The sequence below is a fragment of the Lepidochelys kempii genome, chromosome 1 (genome assembly GCF_965140265.1).
Source record: "Lepidochelys kempii isolate rLepKem1 chromosome 1, rLepKem1.hap2, whole genome shotgun sequence".
In the NCBI taxonomy this organism is placed as follows: domain Eukaryota; kingdom Metazoa; phylum Chordata; order Testudines; family Cheloniidae; genus Lepidochelys; species Lepidochelys kempii.
The window spans coordinates 142,258,364-142,276,078 of NC_133256.1; the positions used below are offsets into that span (position 1 = coordinate 142,258,364).

Consider the following 17,715-nt stretch of genomic DNA (forward strand, 5'->3'; position numbering starts at 1 on the left):
AGAAATCATTTACAAACTAACATGGTAAACCTACCAGTTCGCCAGTTATAAAACATGCTATTTTCTAAAAGTAGAAGACATTAATTTCAGATATTAGATCCTCTATATGTGTTATTTGCCAGGAAAAAAAAAAAAAAAGTCAATGCTCTGTCTTTTCCCCCCCCTCCTAACACGTTTGGGAATCTTACCTATTTAACGGCATGCTGCCCTAGCTAAATGATGAATCCTGCCTATTGCTTTCAAATGCACCAACCTTCTCAAAAACACTGGATGGTGTCATCAAACAAAACCTGATGTTCTGAATGATGGTGTCGGTATGTCTCCAGCGTCTTCTATCATGCCGCAGCCAAGCCTGAACAGCCTCGTACAGCTCTATCTCTGGAAACCTGCTCAGATGATCATTATCCAAATAAGACATAAGCTTTTCAAAGCTCAGATAGGACAAGAAGTCAGGTCTGGACATGAGTGGCACAAAGTTCTCTAGCAGAAAAGAATCCAACTTTTCCCTGACTCCATCGATGTTTACACCAAAATCATCTAAGAGTCTCATAATTTCTGCACAGTTTTCTAAGCAGATTTTTGCTAAAAGAAAAGAGCAGCAGAACTTCACCACCTCTATGAGCTGAACATACATGGCAGCCTGCAGAATCTCGTGAACAGTGTTCATGCTCAGTTCAATGTTTCCGTAGTACATGAATTGGAGGACGTGGCTGAATCCTGTGGCAGTCAGACCTTTCAAATGGATTTTATCTTGATCTCGCTCCCTCATGTCAGCTGTGAACATAATCCTGAAGTAATCACTCTGGGTGGCAAGCAATGCTTTATGGGCCTGAAACTGGTGGTCTTCAATGACAAGAGTAACGTCAAGAAGCAATCCCTCCTCATACAGTGCTCTGAACCCAGCAGAGACACTGGTATCATGGATGGAGGAGCTAAACCCTTCCACGTCCCCTGCCATGAATCACCTGAAAAAAAGGAATCAAAGCAGAAAGTGTTATTTCTAAGAGTTTATATAATACAAGCTTTTCCAGACCAGATGAACCTTAACATTAATATCAATGTGTTAAATGTCAATGAAAATAAATTATCTACAATAAAAATGTCTATGTGGTCCACCCTTTGCAGAAAACATCCATTTTTAAACCACTTAAATCGATTTAAGGCTGTAAAACAAAACAAACAAAAATGCAGCTAGAACAAGTTTCTAGATATTAAGTGTAATATGATACACATTTCAAATTTCTGGTGCTAAAAGCAGATTAATGTGCAAATGAGATAATACTATACATATTCTATTGATTTTACATCACTCCATGGTCATATAATTATGTAATGCCTCCAAAAGCTAGTCACATTGCACATTTCTTTCCACAGTGATCCCCAAAAGGACATATCACTGGAGAGCACAAAAACACATAAGACATTAAAGGCTTCTGAAAGGAAGAGAAACTTCTTCATCTTAAAAAAATAAGACTCAAAAGGCCTTTAAAAAGCAATAATTTTTAAAAGCTTATTATAGTAGAAGGTAAAAGTATTTCAATTCTCTCTATTAGGTTGTTCATGGAAATAAAGCATTTTGCACTTTGATCAAGTGATTTAGTCTCTATCTTCCCCCACTGTAAAATGGAGATAAAAAATAATTATCTACTTCATAGTGTTATTTGTGAGGCCTAACTAGATAACAAGTCTGGTGAAGTGCAAAATATTAAGGCCATCAGAAGCACAGTTGAGATTAGAACTCAGCAAATACTTCCCTACGTGTTGGGGGGTTGCTAAGGCTCAACCACATATTAAGCACTTGATGCTTCTCAGATGGAAGGCATTACATATGTGCTAAATATTTAATGGCAAAATATACATGGGAGTAGGAAATTCTGAAAAGTAAGAGTATGATGGGACACCACCTTATAGGGATTTGGGATGACACCTGGTCAGGGAAAAAAAAAAAACAAAAAAAAAACCTTATTGAATATTTAGGATTTACTTAAATGGGCAAGAGTTTCAGCCTTAACACTGAAATTTCTGGCTTTTTCCAGTTTAAGACAAGCCATTAACTTTGATGTGTGAATGTTTTTATATTAATTTAATAAAATTGCCCTTAACTCTGAATTTCCTGCAACTGTCATTATATTACATTAGTTTTCTGTATTTAATTTAAAAATTAAATCGGTTGTTGGCACAAATTATTTAAAACTGAAACATATTTTAGGTTACAGTGGTGATAAATTTAAGAAACCATTAATTATTGAAAATTATTTCTATAAAACTTTAAAATTACCAAACTGATTATATTTAAATATTATGAAGACACAGAAATAGCTTACACCTGGTATGCCAAGTGTCACAGTTTAAGACCAGTGGTCATAATTAGGGCCCTACCAAATTCATGGCCACGAAAACGCATCATGGACTATGAAATCTGGTCTCCTCCCATGAAATCTGACTATTGTAGGGGGTTGTAGTATTCCCACTCTTCCTTCTCTGCTGCTGCTGGTGGCAATGCTGCCTTCACAGCTGGGCATCCAGCCAGCAGCCGCCACGTTCTGGCTGCCCAGCTCTGAGATCAGCGCAGAAGTAAGAGTAACAATACTGCAACCCCCCTACAGTAGCCTTGCAACAGCCCTGCCCTCACCCCCGATACCCTCTTTTGAGTCGGGACACACACACCCCCAGTTACACCACCAGGAAACTAAGGATTTTTTAAATCCTTTCTTTGTGAAATTTACCAAATGGATTGTAAATCTGATAGGGCTCTAGTCATAATGTTGTCACCACTCTAAGCCTTAGGTCTTGAAAATTAAAAGAGGGGATTCTGTATGCAGCTCATCATCCCCATTCCTTAACTGATAGCACAGAATGGAAAAAATGCAGCCACCCATTGCCTACCTCAAGTTCAAATGATGAGTGGGCATTTACAGCCCTGTCCAAAAACATTAGTGCTATTCCCACATTGCCAGCAGGATCCAACAATCTTCAGGCACAGCTGTACTGATCACAGAAGTGTGCTCTACATGAAATACGGGTTAATCCCTGAACCCTACTAAAATTTCCATTAACAGGAGTAGCAGCAGCAGAGTGAAAATTACAATTACCCCAGTAAGTTTCCTTCCACTATTCATGATGGGGACAGGCTACATTCAGGGCAGTGGAGGAACAGGTATGATCCCCCCAAAGCCAATTGACAGAGAGAAGATAAAGTCCATTGTCACCCCAAAATCTATAACCATGAGACATCATACCTCTGCCTCTGTTGCTCCTGCGTATAGCATGTCCCCACCAGCAAAATGAAAACAACTGAAATCATGTTGTTTTCCCTTCTCTGCTGCTCCTATTAAGGAAAACTACTGTGACAAGCAGCTGAGAAAGACCACTATCGGGCGTGGAAAGGGGGGAGAAAGAACCATGTCCCAACACCTCAAAAGGAAAGGAGCACGAAACAACAACAACAGAAGTCCTCTCCCCAACTCCTACCCTCACATCCTCTAAAATACAGAGGCAGAAGGAGCTGAAACTCACACAGATGAGGAATGCATGAGAAAGTGAAAGAAAGAATGGGGGGAAAGAATTTGCCCAGCAAAAATTAAGGAAAGTTCCACTGGATGGTCAATGGCAGCACATATTTGTCTGGTAACAACCTAATCCAGGGGCGGGCAAACTACGACCCAAGAGCTGAGCCGTTTTAAGCCGGCCCGTGAGCTCCTGCTGGGGAGCAGATTCTAGGGCTTGCCCCGCTCCAGCCAGGGAAGCCGCACCATGTGGGTTGGTCCCACTCCGGCGCTCCAGCCGAGGCGCCATGGCATGGCTTCACTCCAGGGTGCAGGGTTGGGGGCTGCACACCACAGCTCCTGGAAGTAGCTGCATGGCCCCGCTCTAGTGCTCTAGCATGGTCAGGGGCTACTTGGAGCTTGCATCCCTGAGCCTTTCACCACACCCCAACCCTCTGCCCCAGTCCTGATCCCCCTCTCACTCTCCAAACCCCTTCATACCAGCACGGAGCACCCTCCTGCATCCCCAACCTCTCATCCCCAGCCCCACCCCAGAGCCTGCACCCCCAACCAGAGCCCTTACCCCCTCTCGCACCTCAACCCCAATTATGTGAGCATTCATGGCCTGCCATACAATTTCTGTTCTCCAACGTGGCCCTCAGGCCAAAAAGTTTGCCCACCCCGGACCTAATCCCTCACTCTGTGGACAAAGTATGAAAGAAAACAAAGAATCCCTGAAGAAAGGGCTTTCTCAAACCACCCTCTGGCCAAAGGAACAGTGTTAGTAAGCTCTACGGCTGCATCAGGCTCACCCTGCTTGGTTTAATACATAGGTATCTAGATGTAGGGTCTCTGGAGTTAGAGAAGGAAAGAAATGGGTAACAACAGGGTGCCTTGAAAGACTTCTTCATGATGCTCTAAAGAAAGCTGGAAGACAATTAAACAAGAAGGGTGAAAATGCACAGGAAGAGATTGGCAAAAAGAGGAGGGACAAAAAATGCACCACGTTCAAAGGAGCATTTGCTGATTTGCCCAGAAAGATTCAAAAAGACGAGGGAAACATGCTCCTTACATATTAGCATAGTTACTACATTCAGGATTTTCACCCATCCATCCAACTGTGATCGTTAAATAGTTAATAACTGAAAGCACTTGGAAATAAAGTACCCCCTTTAAAATTCTGAATTTACTCTATTTGAAGAGCAGGATGGGTGAAGGTGAGGTGGAAAACATCCCCACAATACATAAAAAAAAAAGCCCGTCTTCAAAGAGTAACTGCTAAAATTCCACTGACATCTTCAGGTCTTTCAAACATCTGCCATTCTGTGAAAATGAGAGGGTTCATTTCCATTTCTACCTAAGACTCAACAACGTTATGCAAGCTGCCAAACACTCTATTATTACCTAATGTTTCAAAAAGAGTTTAGTATTGCGAGTGCTGCTTTAAAAAAAAAAAAGTAGACCATTTAACAGACAGATGAAGGATTATTTTTAGTAAATCTTCATTTACCTATCCCAAAATACTTTGCCTTCTGCGTGTCAGATACTATTAAACTCACTTGTCAAGTTTGTAACAAGATTTTTAAGAAATGTGGGAGAAAAGATATTGAAGGAGACTTCTCCATCTTAACACAACGTAAAGAAGCCTCAGAGACCCTCTAGTCTCTCAGTTTGTACTGAGAGAGTGGAAAGAAAAAAATAAAAGCTATGCATCTTCTACCCCATTAAATACATATCTTGCCACATAGCAACACATTTGAATAGGTAGCCCTATTTTTTTAGCACTAGACCTACAAAAAAAAATTCTCTGTACCACTAACTTATAAATAGCAATAAACATGGGGTGGACTAATGGGTAGAGTCAGGGACAATTCAAAGAAAGTGAAATTGCTAAAAATTTCATTTATATTGCTGATATCCTCAGTCTAAAGCAAACAGCAATAATATACCGGTAGTTTAATTAAAACAAAGTGATGTAAAAATTCCAGATGCAAGCATTTTTCCAAATAATTTTTCCATTCCTCCCACACATACTTGCAAATTTATATGTAATTCTATTTGCTATTAAAGTACTGCAGCCAATTTCTCAGAAGACAATGACAAAATGAACTTTTTCACATTTTCAATAAAAATGCAATTCAGACTTCACTTTACAGAGGGAATTGGTTAGGTGGAGGAAATGTGAATAGGTAGTGGTGATGGTGGGGAACTTTCTCCCCCCCTCCCACCACCCATGAGACACGTGTGCTTCTGTCTAAAGGCAATATGTAGTCTAATATATTCCAATACCATTCTATCACAACAAATAATTAATCCTCTTTTCTGAAGTAATTTCTTCCCTTTCCTGGTTATTTACAAAGGTGCACTTTTCATTTCCCCCATCAAAGAGGGGTCAGTGATATCACAGCAAGTGACCTCTAAATGCAGCAGAGGAAGAAAGAAAATCAAAAGGGAAAAACCCTTAACCTTATTAGCTTTTCAGACATTTTTCACCTTTTGCATATTATTCAGTACATAGACTACTTCCACTGTGACTGGAAAAGCATTGCTTTTCTTGGCACACCTATCAAAGATGTAGAATAAAGATGAGAAGTCAAGCACTGAAGGCATTGCTCCAGATTTTAATTTTTTGCTGCTGATTGTAAAGAATTCCCCTTCATCCCAATGATCCTGGAGCTCATAGTCACAAGTGAAAGAAGAAATGGAGATCAATTCCATAGAGTCTACTGACAAGGGAGTTCAACTAAGGATAAATTTGGCCTACAATTTGTTTTGGTCGTCAAATTCTTCAAAAAACAGTATTTCCTAGAAGTTAGTTTACAATAAATAAAGGTTCACGTTTTTTAAATGTTGTAATCCTGTATGTATTTTCCAGGGAAATTTCTTGTTTTAGGAAGGTGCTAACAATGGCCAGTGTAGGATTACAACACTTCAGTTGAAGGGCAGATTTCCTTTCCCCTTACTTATGTATTTTACAACAATTCAGTTGAGCGAGACTGAGGAAGAACTAGTAAATTTCGAGTTTATAAATTAAGAGGGAATGTTTCTTTTTTCCACCGCCAAGAAATTCTGAAAAAGCATTAATTTGAACACTTGAATATGACTAACACCAAAATTCTCTTTTACTATAACATTATGCCCAAAACCATTACACAGGAAGATATTTTACTAGCTGCACTGCTAAGTGTATTTTTTGGAAAACTCAGAGGAACAACAGATTTAGAGTCTATTCTATATTTCTCCACCTTCCATCAAAAGCCATCTAGTAAAATTTAAATATACTTTTATGATATACACACAGTGAAACTTCTTTTGGATTTAAGACTTAGGCCCAGTTTTCAAAAATGAATGCATTTATCTAATTTGTCAGCACAAATGCAGTATTTCCCTGAGTGGTCAGATGTATACAAATGTATGTGAAAATAGGATGTGTATAGTTATATTTGTATGCGCAAATTAGACATTCATAATTACACACATCTTTGAAAAGAAGGCTTGCGTCTGCTGTAAACCGATAAACATTAAAAATCCAATTACAAGTACATAAAAATTAAGAATTGCTCTGTATTATCATTGGTGTATGTCACTATAAAGCATTGTCTATGCTACAATTTTTCTTCAAAATTTCTCACTGGTGGCAGCAACAGCTGGAGTGACATAGTAGGGAAAAGAGGTAACTGGGCTACACTAGTGCTCTTCATTGCTACACAACCGAAAAACTTCACTATTTACAGTGGCAGGAAATTTGAAGTAAAATGTTAGCATATACACAGGCTAAGAACCTGTGAAAATTAATTTGCATTTCAGGGACAGTTCAGCCTGCACACACTAGGGTTCTCAATTAGATTTTGGCAAAATACACATTGAGCCTGGGTAAAATTTTCAAACATGCCTAAGTGACTTAGGAGCCTACAGTCCCATTTTCAAAAGCAACTTAAACATTTGGGAGCCTAGATCTCACTGAAAGCCAGTGAGACTAACACTCCTAAATGCCTAAGTCACTTTTAAAAATGGGACCTAGATGCTTTTGAAAATTTTACCCACATTTTATAACACAGATTAAGCGGAATTAAAGTTAGAAATGGTGGAAAATTTTCAGATAATTGCCCAACTGCACATGGGACCATTAGGCTTATGTCTGAAGTACTTCCAAAACTCATTACAGAACATGGATTGTGTCCAACATGGTTATACATCATAAAATTACTATACTAGAACCCTGCTGAGGGAGGGAATAGTCTAGAATATCATTTGAACTGTGATAGCTGGGTGAAAAAAGTTGTTTAAAAATAACCTTGGCTGCAATGGATACAAAATGCTACATTCCTAGGGGTAAAGTTTTCAAAAGATAAGCAACTTAGGCATTTTTTAAAAATTTTACACATTGAAATTTTTGGAGTTTCATATTATAACCCAGTTCAGTCTTGCCTGCACAGCTGGAACTAAACCATGTTATAGTCCCAAAAAGATCAGAACTGCAATATTGGTTGATTATATGGTTCTAAAAAGTCTGGACTTTGGGTAAGAGAAAGCATATTGTCACATGGTCAGACCACTTCCATCTTATAACATGATTCACAGCACATTAAAATTTGCTGCAATAAACAGGCCTTTAAAACCGTATTTTAAGAATTGTTCTGACAGAAATGGTTCAAAACACAGCTGTAGCTATGGGCCAACCAATCATCTGTAGTTCCCAGTCCAGTCAGAACTTTCCCTAACTCTGCACCTTGATCAACCAGAGCTTCTGTCTCATTAGCTTGCATTACAAGAACTCAGCAGATATGAAATTTTAACTTGAAATGACCATGTTATTAATATCCAATGGTGAAACAGTGATCCAACTGAAGTCAATAGGCGTTTTGCCACTGATTTCAATGGGGACAGGATTTCATCCTAAACAACATATGTTGTAGATTACAGCCAATGGTATTTGCCTTCCTTTAAATTATTTAGGTATTGGACATGGCATAAAACTGTCCAGCAAATTTATTTAATGTTTGCATATTCGCCAAACCAAGCAATGAACGTCACAATCAGATCTAACAGTAAATTAGTGATAGTCAAAAAGTGATCCTTTCAATGTGAAGTTTCAGAGTAACAGCCGTGTTAGTCTGTATTCGCAAAAAGAAAAGGAGTACTTGTGGCACCTTAGAGACTAACCAATTTATTTGAGCATAAGCTTTCGTGAAAAATACACACAAACCATGAAAAAATGGGTGTTTATCACTACAAAAGGTTCTCTCTCCCCCAACCCTACTCGCCTGCTGGTAATAGCTTATCTAAAGTGATCACTCTCCTTACAATGTGTATGATCATCAAGGTGGGCCATTTCCAGCACAGCCTCAGAAACAACTCTGACATCATAATCAAAAAGGCTGACAAAGGAGGTGCTGTTGTCATCATGAATAGGTCGGAATATGAACAAGAGGCTGCTCGGCAGCTCTCCAACACCACTTTCTACAAGCTATTGCCCTCTGATCCCACTGAGAGTTACCAAAAGAAACTACAGCATTTGCTCAAGGAACTCCCTGAAAAAGCACAAGATCAAATCCGCACAGACACACCCCTGGAACCCCAACCTGAGATATTCTATCTACTACCCAAGATCCATACACCTGGAAATCCTGGGCGCCCCATCTCAGGCATTGGCACCCTAACAGCAGGACTGTCTGACTATGTAGACTCCCTCCTCAGGCCCTACGCTACCAGCACTCCCAGCTACATTCGAGACACCACTGACTTCCTGAGGAAACTACAATCCATCGGTGATCTTCCTGATGACACCATCCTGGCCACTATGGATGTAGAAGCCCTCTACACCAACATTCCACACAAAGATGGACTACAAGCCGTCAAGAACACTATCCCCGATAATGTCACGGCTAACCTGGTGGCTGAACTTTGTGACTTTGTCCTTACCCATAACTATTTTACATTTGGAGACAATGTATACCTTCAAATCAGCAGCACTGCTATGGGTACCCGCATGGCCCCACAGCATGCCAACATTTTTATGGGTGACTTAGAACAACGCTTCCTCAGCTCTCGTCCCCGAACGCCCCTACTCTACTTGCGCTATATTGATGACATCTTCATCAACTGGACCCATGGAAAAGACGCCCTTGAGGAATTCCACCATGATTTCAACAATTTCCATCCCACCATCAACCTCAGCCTGGTCCAGTTCACACAAGAGATCCACTTCCTGGACACTACAGTGCTAATAAGCGATGGTCACATAAACACCACCCTATACCGGAAATCTACTGACCGCTATTCCTACCTACATGCCTGCAGCTTTCACCCTGACCACACCACACAATCCATCGTCTACAGCCAAGCTCTGCAATAAGACCGCATTTGCTCCAATCCCTCAGACAGAGACAAACACCTACAAGATCTCTATCAAGCGTTCTTACAACTACAATACCCACCTGCAGAAGTGAAGAAACAGATCGATAGAGCCAGAAAGTTCCCAGAAGTCACCTACTACAGGACAGGCCTAACAAAGAAAATAACAGAAAGCCACTAGCCATCACTTTCAGCCCCCAACTAAAACCCCTCTAACGCATTATCAAGGATCTACAATCTATCCTGAAGGATGACCCAGCACTCTCACAAATCTTGGGAAACAGGCCAGTCCTTGCCTACAGACAGCCCCCCAACCTGAAGCGAATACTCACCATCAACCACACACCACACAATAGAGCCACTAACCCAGGAACCTATCCTTGCAACAAAGCCCGTTGCCAACTATGCCCACATATCTATTCAGGGGACACCATCACAGGGCCTAATAACATCAGCCACACTATCAAAGGCTCGTTCACCTGCACATCCACCAATGTGATATATGCCATCATGTGCCAGCAATGCCCCTCTGCCGTGTACATTGGGCAAACTGGACAGTCTCTATGTAAAAGAATAAATGGACACAAATCAGATGTCAAGAATTATAACATTCAAAAACCAGTCGGAGAACACTTCAATCTCTCTGGTCACTCAATTTCTGATCTCAAAGTGACTATCCTTCAACAGAAAAACTTCGAAAACAGACTCCAATGAGAGACTGCTGAATTGGAATTAATTTGCAAATTGGATACAATTAACTTAGGCTTGAATAGAGACTGGGAATGGTTGAGTCATTATAAAAAGTAACCTATTTGCCCTTGTTTATTCCTCCCCCTCCACTGTTCCTCAGACGTTCTTGTTAAACCCTGGATTTGTGCTGGAAATGGCCCACCTTGATCATCATACACATTGTAAGGAGAGTGATCACTTTAGATAAGCTATTACCAGCAGGCGAGTAGGGTGGGGGGAGAGAAAACCTTTTGTAGTGATAAACACCCATTTTTTCATGGTTTGTGTGTATGAAAACCACAGTATGCATCCGATGAAGTGAGCTGTAGCTCACGAAAGCTTATGCTCAAATAAATTGGTTAGTCTCTAAGGTGCCACAAGTACTCCTTTTCTTTTTTCAATGGGAAGTTGTCATTAACAAAAAATTATCCAAATTGCAACATTTAACTATGCAATTTGATCTAACATTAATAAAGTAGCAAGACAAACCTTTGATACCTAGTAGCCCTGAACATCTAAATTGATCAGTTTATACTTACAAACTTAAAGGTCTGAATTGTTAACGTATGGAAAAGTACTAGTATAATAAAAACCACAGAATTCTGACTACTACTGAAAACTAACTTTACAAAGTGCAGAACAAAATAAAGGACATTCATTCCATCTTAGTTTTTTCTTCATCCTATAGTTGTTTTATATTTCCCCAGTTCACTTGGAAGGGGCAACCCTAAGAATTTTTAAAAAGCAACAGTAACCTACTCTGGTATTTATTTAAATGTTTCGATATTATTTGCTAATCCTACAAATCACATGATATAAATTAATACAATTTTTACCCCTCACTGATTACTGAGCAGACTTTTTTTAAAAAAAACACACATCTATGTTTTTGGGAGACTCCTACAATTTAGGTATCTGGCATATTTAATACAATTCCTGAATCAAACCTCAAATATCAAGCTACCCCAATGTATAGAGTCGCAGTTTTCAGAGCCAGAAGATGGGTTACTTACAAATATAAAAGTCTTTTGATTCTTCCATCAAGGGGCAAGCATTAGACTAAATGCTAATTCGTGATCTCAGTCCACCTCCTCATGGACAAATTTTTGGAACACACAGCCCTACACCAGAATTGACACCAGTGAGCAACCCTGTTGCTAACTTCAGCACACAGGCCTGGACTGAATGAACATGGAAACTGAACTAGAACAGACTGCTCCAAAAGAGGGTGCACGTTGGAAGGGTGGGCGTGGGAAGCCTATATACTGCTGTTGGCCCAGCCACATGTGTTTCGTGGAAAGGTAAGTTCAGTCTGCAAGACTTTTCCCGTCGCTAACTATCCTCACTTTAAAACAGGGAGAGATTTAAAACGAAAACACAAACTCAGCAGTAACCACTTCATATCCTCCCCACACGTTGTGCTCGCCATTGACGATTTTCCAGGGGAAAAGACTGATCACCAGGCCAGTCTCTCTCTGGAAATAAAAGGTATGGGGAAGGGGAGGGAGAAAAGAGAAAGCCCTAGAAAGGGGCATCTATTCTCTGGCGACACCTTCTAAGCGGCAGGAGAGCCAGGTCAGAGGAAAAACACCACCGGAGGCCGGGCGGGACGCGCGCCCACCGCGCAGGCCAGAGGCGCACGCACCCTGCCGCAGCCGGTTACACTACCCCGAGCATCCCCCGCTCCCGCTACCAGAGTTACCCGAGAAACACCCACCAGGATTATCCTCTTCCCGTGTGCTGCTGCTGCTGCTGCAGACACGCAACAAGCCTCCCTCCACCCCTCACACGGGGCGGCGGCGGCAGCAGGCGGCTGAGCGAGCGGGGGGCGGGGGGGGTGTCCTCTTTTGCCCAGCCCATCAGGGACGGGGCTGGAGAGAAAACTGGGGGGGGCGGCGGAGAGCGGGGGGGGGGAAGGTGTGTGAACCGGCGCGGAAGCGGCTCTACCCCTCGGGCCAGCAGCGGCGGCGGGGGGAAGGGCAGAAGGGGGGACCCGGCGGCGGCGTCACCTACCTCTCAGCAGCAGCAGCAGCAGCACTGAAGACGCAACTCCGCCCGCCCAGCCTGCAGAGCCGGGGGTCTCGGTGTGACATAAAGCCGGGGGAGGAGGCGGCGCGCCCCGGGGGGGCTGAAGTGCGGGGCAAGGGCTGAGGTGACGCCCGCGGCAGGGTGGGGGGCGCGCGCCTGCGCCCCTGCTCCCCGCTACGCCTGCGGGGGAGGCGCCGCCGGCACTGCCCAGGCACCAGCGCTCCCGGCCCCTCGCTCGCCCCCCGGACCCCTGCCTCGCCCCCCCCTCCCCCCGCCGCTCACACTTGTTTACCTCCTTCGCTGCCTAGCACAGGCACGGGCGCCATCTTCCCCCAAGGACAGGCCCCCCTGGCCGCACGTCACTTCCGCCGCCGCCGCCACCTGCGGGAGAGGGCGGGATCAGCGGGCGGCAGCGGCAGCCGGCCCCCGCACCTGCCCCGGGAGCTCCGCCATTGCCACCCCTCCCCCTTCGTTACCTCGCGTGCACCGTCACTGCCACCCTCTTCCCTGCCTCTTATTGCCCCGACACTGTCACCCCCACCCCTTCACTGCACCCCACCACCTCTTTACTGCCTCACTGCAACGACCTTGTCATCCCCCCTCCTCATTGCCTCTCTCTGCACCCCAGCATCTTCATTGCCTCACTGCCCCATCATGTCACCCCATCCCCTTCACCGCCTCTCACTGTCACCCCCACCCTTTCATTGCCTCTCTGCACCCTCACGGTCACCCCACCCTCTTTACTGCCTCACTGCACCGCCAGTGTCACCTCCACCCCTTCACTGCCTCCCACTGCCCCATCACTGTCACCCCATCCCCTTCACCGCCTCTCACTGTCACCCCCACCCTTTCATTGCCTCTCTGCACCCTCACGGTCACCCCACCCTCTTTACTGCCTCACTGCACCGCCAGTGTCACCTCCACCCCTTCACTGCCTCCCACTGCCCCATCACTGTCACCCCATCCCCTTCACCGCCTCTCACTGTCGCCCCCACCCTTTCATTGCCTCTCTGCACCCTCACGGTCACCCCACCCTCTTTACTGCCTCACTGCACCATCACTGTCACCTCCACCCCTTCACTGCCTCCCACTGCCCCATCACTGTCACCCCATCCCCTTCACCTCCTCTCACTGTCGCCCCCACCCTTTCATTGCCTCTCTGCACCCTCACGGTCACCCCACCCTCTTTACTGCCTCACTGCACCGCCAGTGTCATCCCCACCCTTCACTGCCTCTTACTGAACCCCACCCTCTTCACTGCCTTACTGCACTGTCACTTGCATCCCCACCGTTTCACTCATCTCACTGTGCACCCACCTTTCATTGCCTCACTACACCACCACTCTCACCCCCATACTTTCACTCATCTCAATGCACCATCATTGCCACCCCTTTTTACTGCCTCTCACTGCACGACCACTGCCATCCCTTCATTACCTCCTATTGCACCTCTAATGCCACCCCCACCTTGCACTGCCTTCCACATTGCATCTCTTACTGACACTCCCATCTCATTCATTGCCTCACACACTGCACCCCCATCCCCTTCATTGCCTTAACCGCATCACCACTTCCATCCCTACCCCTTCGCTGCCTCGCTCTGCACTGCCATCCCCACCTCTTTCACTGCCTCTCATTTCACTCCCACCCCCTTAATTGCCTTTTACTGTACAGTCACTGTCATCCCCACCCCTTCCATGCCTCGCACTGCACCTCCTATTGCTACCCTATCCCCTTCACTGCCTCACAATGCACCTCCTACTGCCACCCCACCCCATTCATTGCCTCTCACAGTTTGCCCCTGTATATGCCATACTTCCTACTGCCATCCCATTTACTGCTTCATACAAAGAACTTGCCCCCCACATCCCATTCACTGTTTCTGTGTCTGCTACTACTGTACCTGCCCCATTTTCTGCTTCACACAATGAAGCTACTCACCCCTTACTCCGTTCACTCTCTCATGCAGTGATGCAGGACTATAAGCCCACTCTCAGTGTCACAGAAGGAAGCTACAGTTTCTACCATTTACTGTCTCACACAATAGATGTACTGACCCACATTCACTGTTTTACAATAAATCTGCTGCACTCAGCTCAGACCCACATATGTTCAGTACCTCAGCAAAGGGAGGCTGGAATAGAAAAGAAATAAACAGGAACTGAACTGTTGCCCTTCTTGTTGCCCCTAATACTCCTTCAATTTTGTAAAAAGGAAAGTGGGAGAAACAATTTTTTTAATCTGCCTCTTACTAAGATTTTTCCAGTATCTGTCAAGCTGAGGTGTGAGATGCTTTTTGTGTGTCTCTCCTACATAATATGAAGGAAGACCTCAAACTCGAAGAAAAAAAAATCTGATAAACGTTGACAAACTTCACTCTCATTGTTTTTTAAAAATAGCTTCTCCTTCGTATTGGAAAAGCCTGGACAAATTTGTGTCTCCACTGACAATTCATATATATCATTGTAACAGAGTAATATTTAAAAAGTGCCTCAAAATGAGTATTCTCAGCAGTGTAGGAGACTGGGCAGGGAAGGTCTCCCTATTTGGGGCCCTATCTAGCTGTGACTGAAGTCAATATGAGCATTCCATTTATTTCAGAAGTTGGATAGGTCTATTAGGGTTAGACTTAAGCACATGTGTAACTTTACTAAGGTGAGTAGTCCCATTAATTTAAACGGGACTATTCATGTGAATAAAGTTACAGACATGTAAAGTGCTTATAGGATTAAACATAACCGATTAATTCTAAAGCACTGTTAACAGTTTCTGGTGATGAGGAGTTTATTTGGCATCAATGAACATTTATAGTCTCAGAATTTCTTTTTCTCTATAAAAAGAAAAGGAGTACTTGTGACACCTTAGAGACTAACCAATTTATTTGAGCATAAGCTTTCATGAGCTACAGCTCAGTTCATCGGATGCATATATTTCTATATATATTTCTATATTTCTTCATACTGTCAACCTCCCACAATACAATGAATCAACAATAACAAAGCAAGAATATTTAATAGTTTTATTGTTATGACATTAACAATATATTCATCCTTAATATATGATAATTATTATGTATTTCCATTCCAAAATTTGATAGATACATTGACAGGGATTAAATTATTTATAACATCTTCTTTAGTCAACCAAAAATGCAGCATGTGATTGTTTCTGGAATTTTCATACTCTATTTGCATCGTTGTATAAACTATACAGTTAAATGATTTAAGAGGCAACTTTATCCATTTAGAATGGAATTCTACACCATCTGTAATATTGCAAAACAGTGATTACACCTGCACAGAAATACACATTGGTAAGGCAACTACAATCAAGTGTTGCATCATATTCCCCCAACATTTTATGCATCCAGGTTACATGTTTCAACTGTGGTTTTCCCAGCAGTGAGATCATTTAAAGAAAGTTATATTTGCACCACATAGATTTTTGAAATATTAGATATGAAACAATAATATTTTCCATTTTATGTACAAAATTATCCAAATGTATTGCAGGGTAATATACATTTTATTTTCAGTAGCAAGATCTTCACTTATAACTTGTTATAATGATCGTTACTACATTTTCATTTGTTTTCTTTAAAGAAAGACTATCAACAATACACTTCCTCTTCTATGTATAAAAGAATTAATTTCCCACAATTATTTTGGGAAAGGAGAGTGGTAAAGGGGGAGATTAAAACTTGGCTAAAGCCAGGTAATGTACACCACCAGTTTGTGGTAGCTTCCCCCATCACATCTCAATTTTAGAGCCTGCCTGTGTATTCTCAAATATCCATATTGTCTCCATTTACTTCAGTTAATTACACACGTGGGCCCCAATCTTATGTATGTGAGTAGTCCCACTGACTTCAAGTTATAAATGTGTGTATGCAAAATTGGAGATAGGAGCACATGCAGAATCAAATTTTTCAGACTGCCAGTATAGCTAAATTATATGGTAGTCATGTAATGTAAACAAATGTCCACCTGGAATTCAAATCTCTAGGGCCTCCCATAGGAAACCTAGTTTTTGCTTAATAAAGAATAAAGGATTAGGATCTAGATTAAATTAACAGTATATATAAATAATACACAAGATGACACGTGTGTACACAGCAATAATTTCAAGGCAGTGCATAAGGTTTTAATTTTCCATTCTGTACTTCTTACTGGGGTGGATTAACAAAATGGGGCTTGAAGGGGAAAAGAGAAATCCATTATTTCACAAGAGAAAGGCAAAGTGTAAGGGTTGCCAGTTTTGGCTTCAATCTTCCAATCAGATCTGTTTAGGCAGACCCTTGTGTTTATATGACAGATCCTATTGCAAGATCAAGGCCTTAGTTCGTTTTTATTTTTCAGCATCTGAGTTGCTGTGCCCAATTCTGAAAAGGTTTTGGGCTTTTTGAGATTGTTTTTTAAATATTCCATATGAAAGATACTGTTAGGATGTAAACTGTTTATTCCTGGGGCAGGGATGTCTTCTCTTATATTCTATGCATTACCAACCACATACAAGTAATAAACAAAATAGTAAAAGAAAAAAGTTGAAATTTAAAAGTGATATCAATAGATGGCCGGTAGAAATTACTAGTATATATTTAATTGTATCTTATAATTACAAAAAATAAAATGTCCTGATACAGTCTAGATGTGCACATAGCTATAATGTGTGTAACTACTTGTTGCTATCATTTTTATCTTCATGATCCCTCTAACAGTTCATCCTATTGTTTGTTACACCCATCTATTGAGTCTTGACTTAAACTAGTTCCTAGGCTTGCCACAGTCACATTTCCACTGACAGACTTTAACACCTGCATTGGTCTAATTGAAGAATAGGAGCTTATTTGTGTGCAGCACACAGCAAAATGGGTCTTCTATCCTCTAGATGCTAAAGTAAGATAAATAAATAATAAAGTGCCCAATCAGTAAGGAATTAAATACAAAAGATAATCACCTTTGAAATAATAGTCTTTTAACTGGAATGTTTAACAATGCTCATTTAATAAACATCATTTACGTAATGTAATGTAGACCTGTACATATAACCAAACTAAAACCATACACTTTTACTTACTGTATAAGAAAATTAGCTTATTTCCTGTCAAATGCTGTCCCTT

At 42.2% G+C, this 17,715-nt stretch overlaps 2 protein-coding genes across 7 annotated transcripts in view; one reads left to right on the forward strand and one right to left on the reverse strand.

Moving 5' to 3' along the window:
* The window catches only part of KLHL15 (kelch like family member 15), a 39,351-nt gene extending 26,399 nt beyond the window's left edge, over nucleotides 1-12,952 (reverse strand). For 4 of the 5 annotated variants that reach the window (XM_073357570.1, XM_073357580.1, XM_073357559.1 and 1 more), the window contains exons 1-2: nucleotides 12,889-12,952; nucleotides 254-965 (exon numbers count right to left, since the gene is read on the reverse strand). In XM_073357570.1, coding sequence (XP_073213671.1) covers nucleotides 254-958 — 705 coding nt within the window. In that variant the 5' untranslated portion in view covers nucleotides 959-965; nucleotides 12,889-12,952. Of the gene's footprint in view, nucleotides 1-253; nucleotides 966-12,581; nucleotides 12,842-12,888 lie in introns of those variants that run through there. The other variant, XM_073357548.1, reaches the window with a different exon arrangement.
* Nucleotides 1-17,715, forward strand: part of ZFX (zinc finger protein X-linked) — a 221,199-nt gene that overhangs the window by 113,367 nt on the left and 90,117 nt on the right. The window contains exon 1 of one of the 2 annotated variants that reach the window (XM_073357489.1): nucleotides 13,018-13,028. The exons of the other annotated variant lie outside the window; for it this stretch is intronic. The gene's annotated coding sequence lies outside the window, so the exon portion shown is untranslated. Of the gene's footprint in view, nucleotides 1-13,017; nucleotides 13,029-17,715 lie in introns of those variants that run through there. 2 annotated transcript variants of the gene reach the window in all.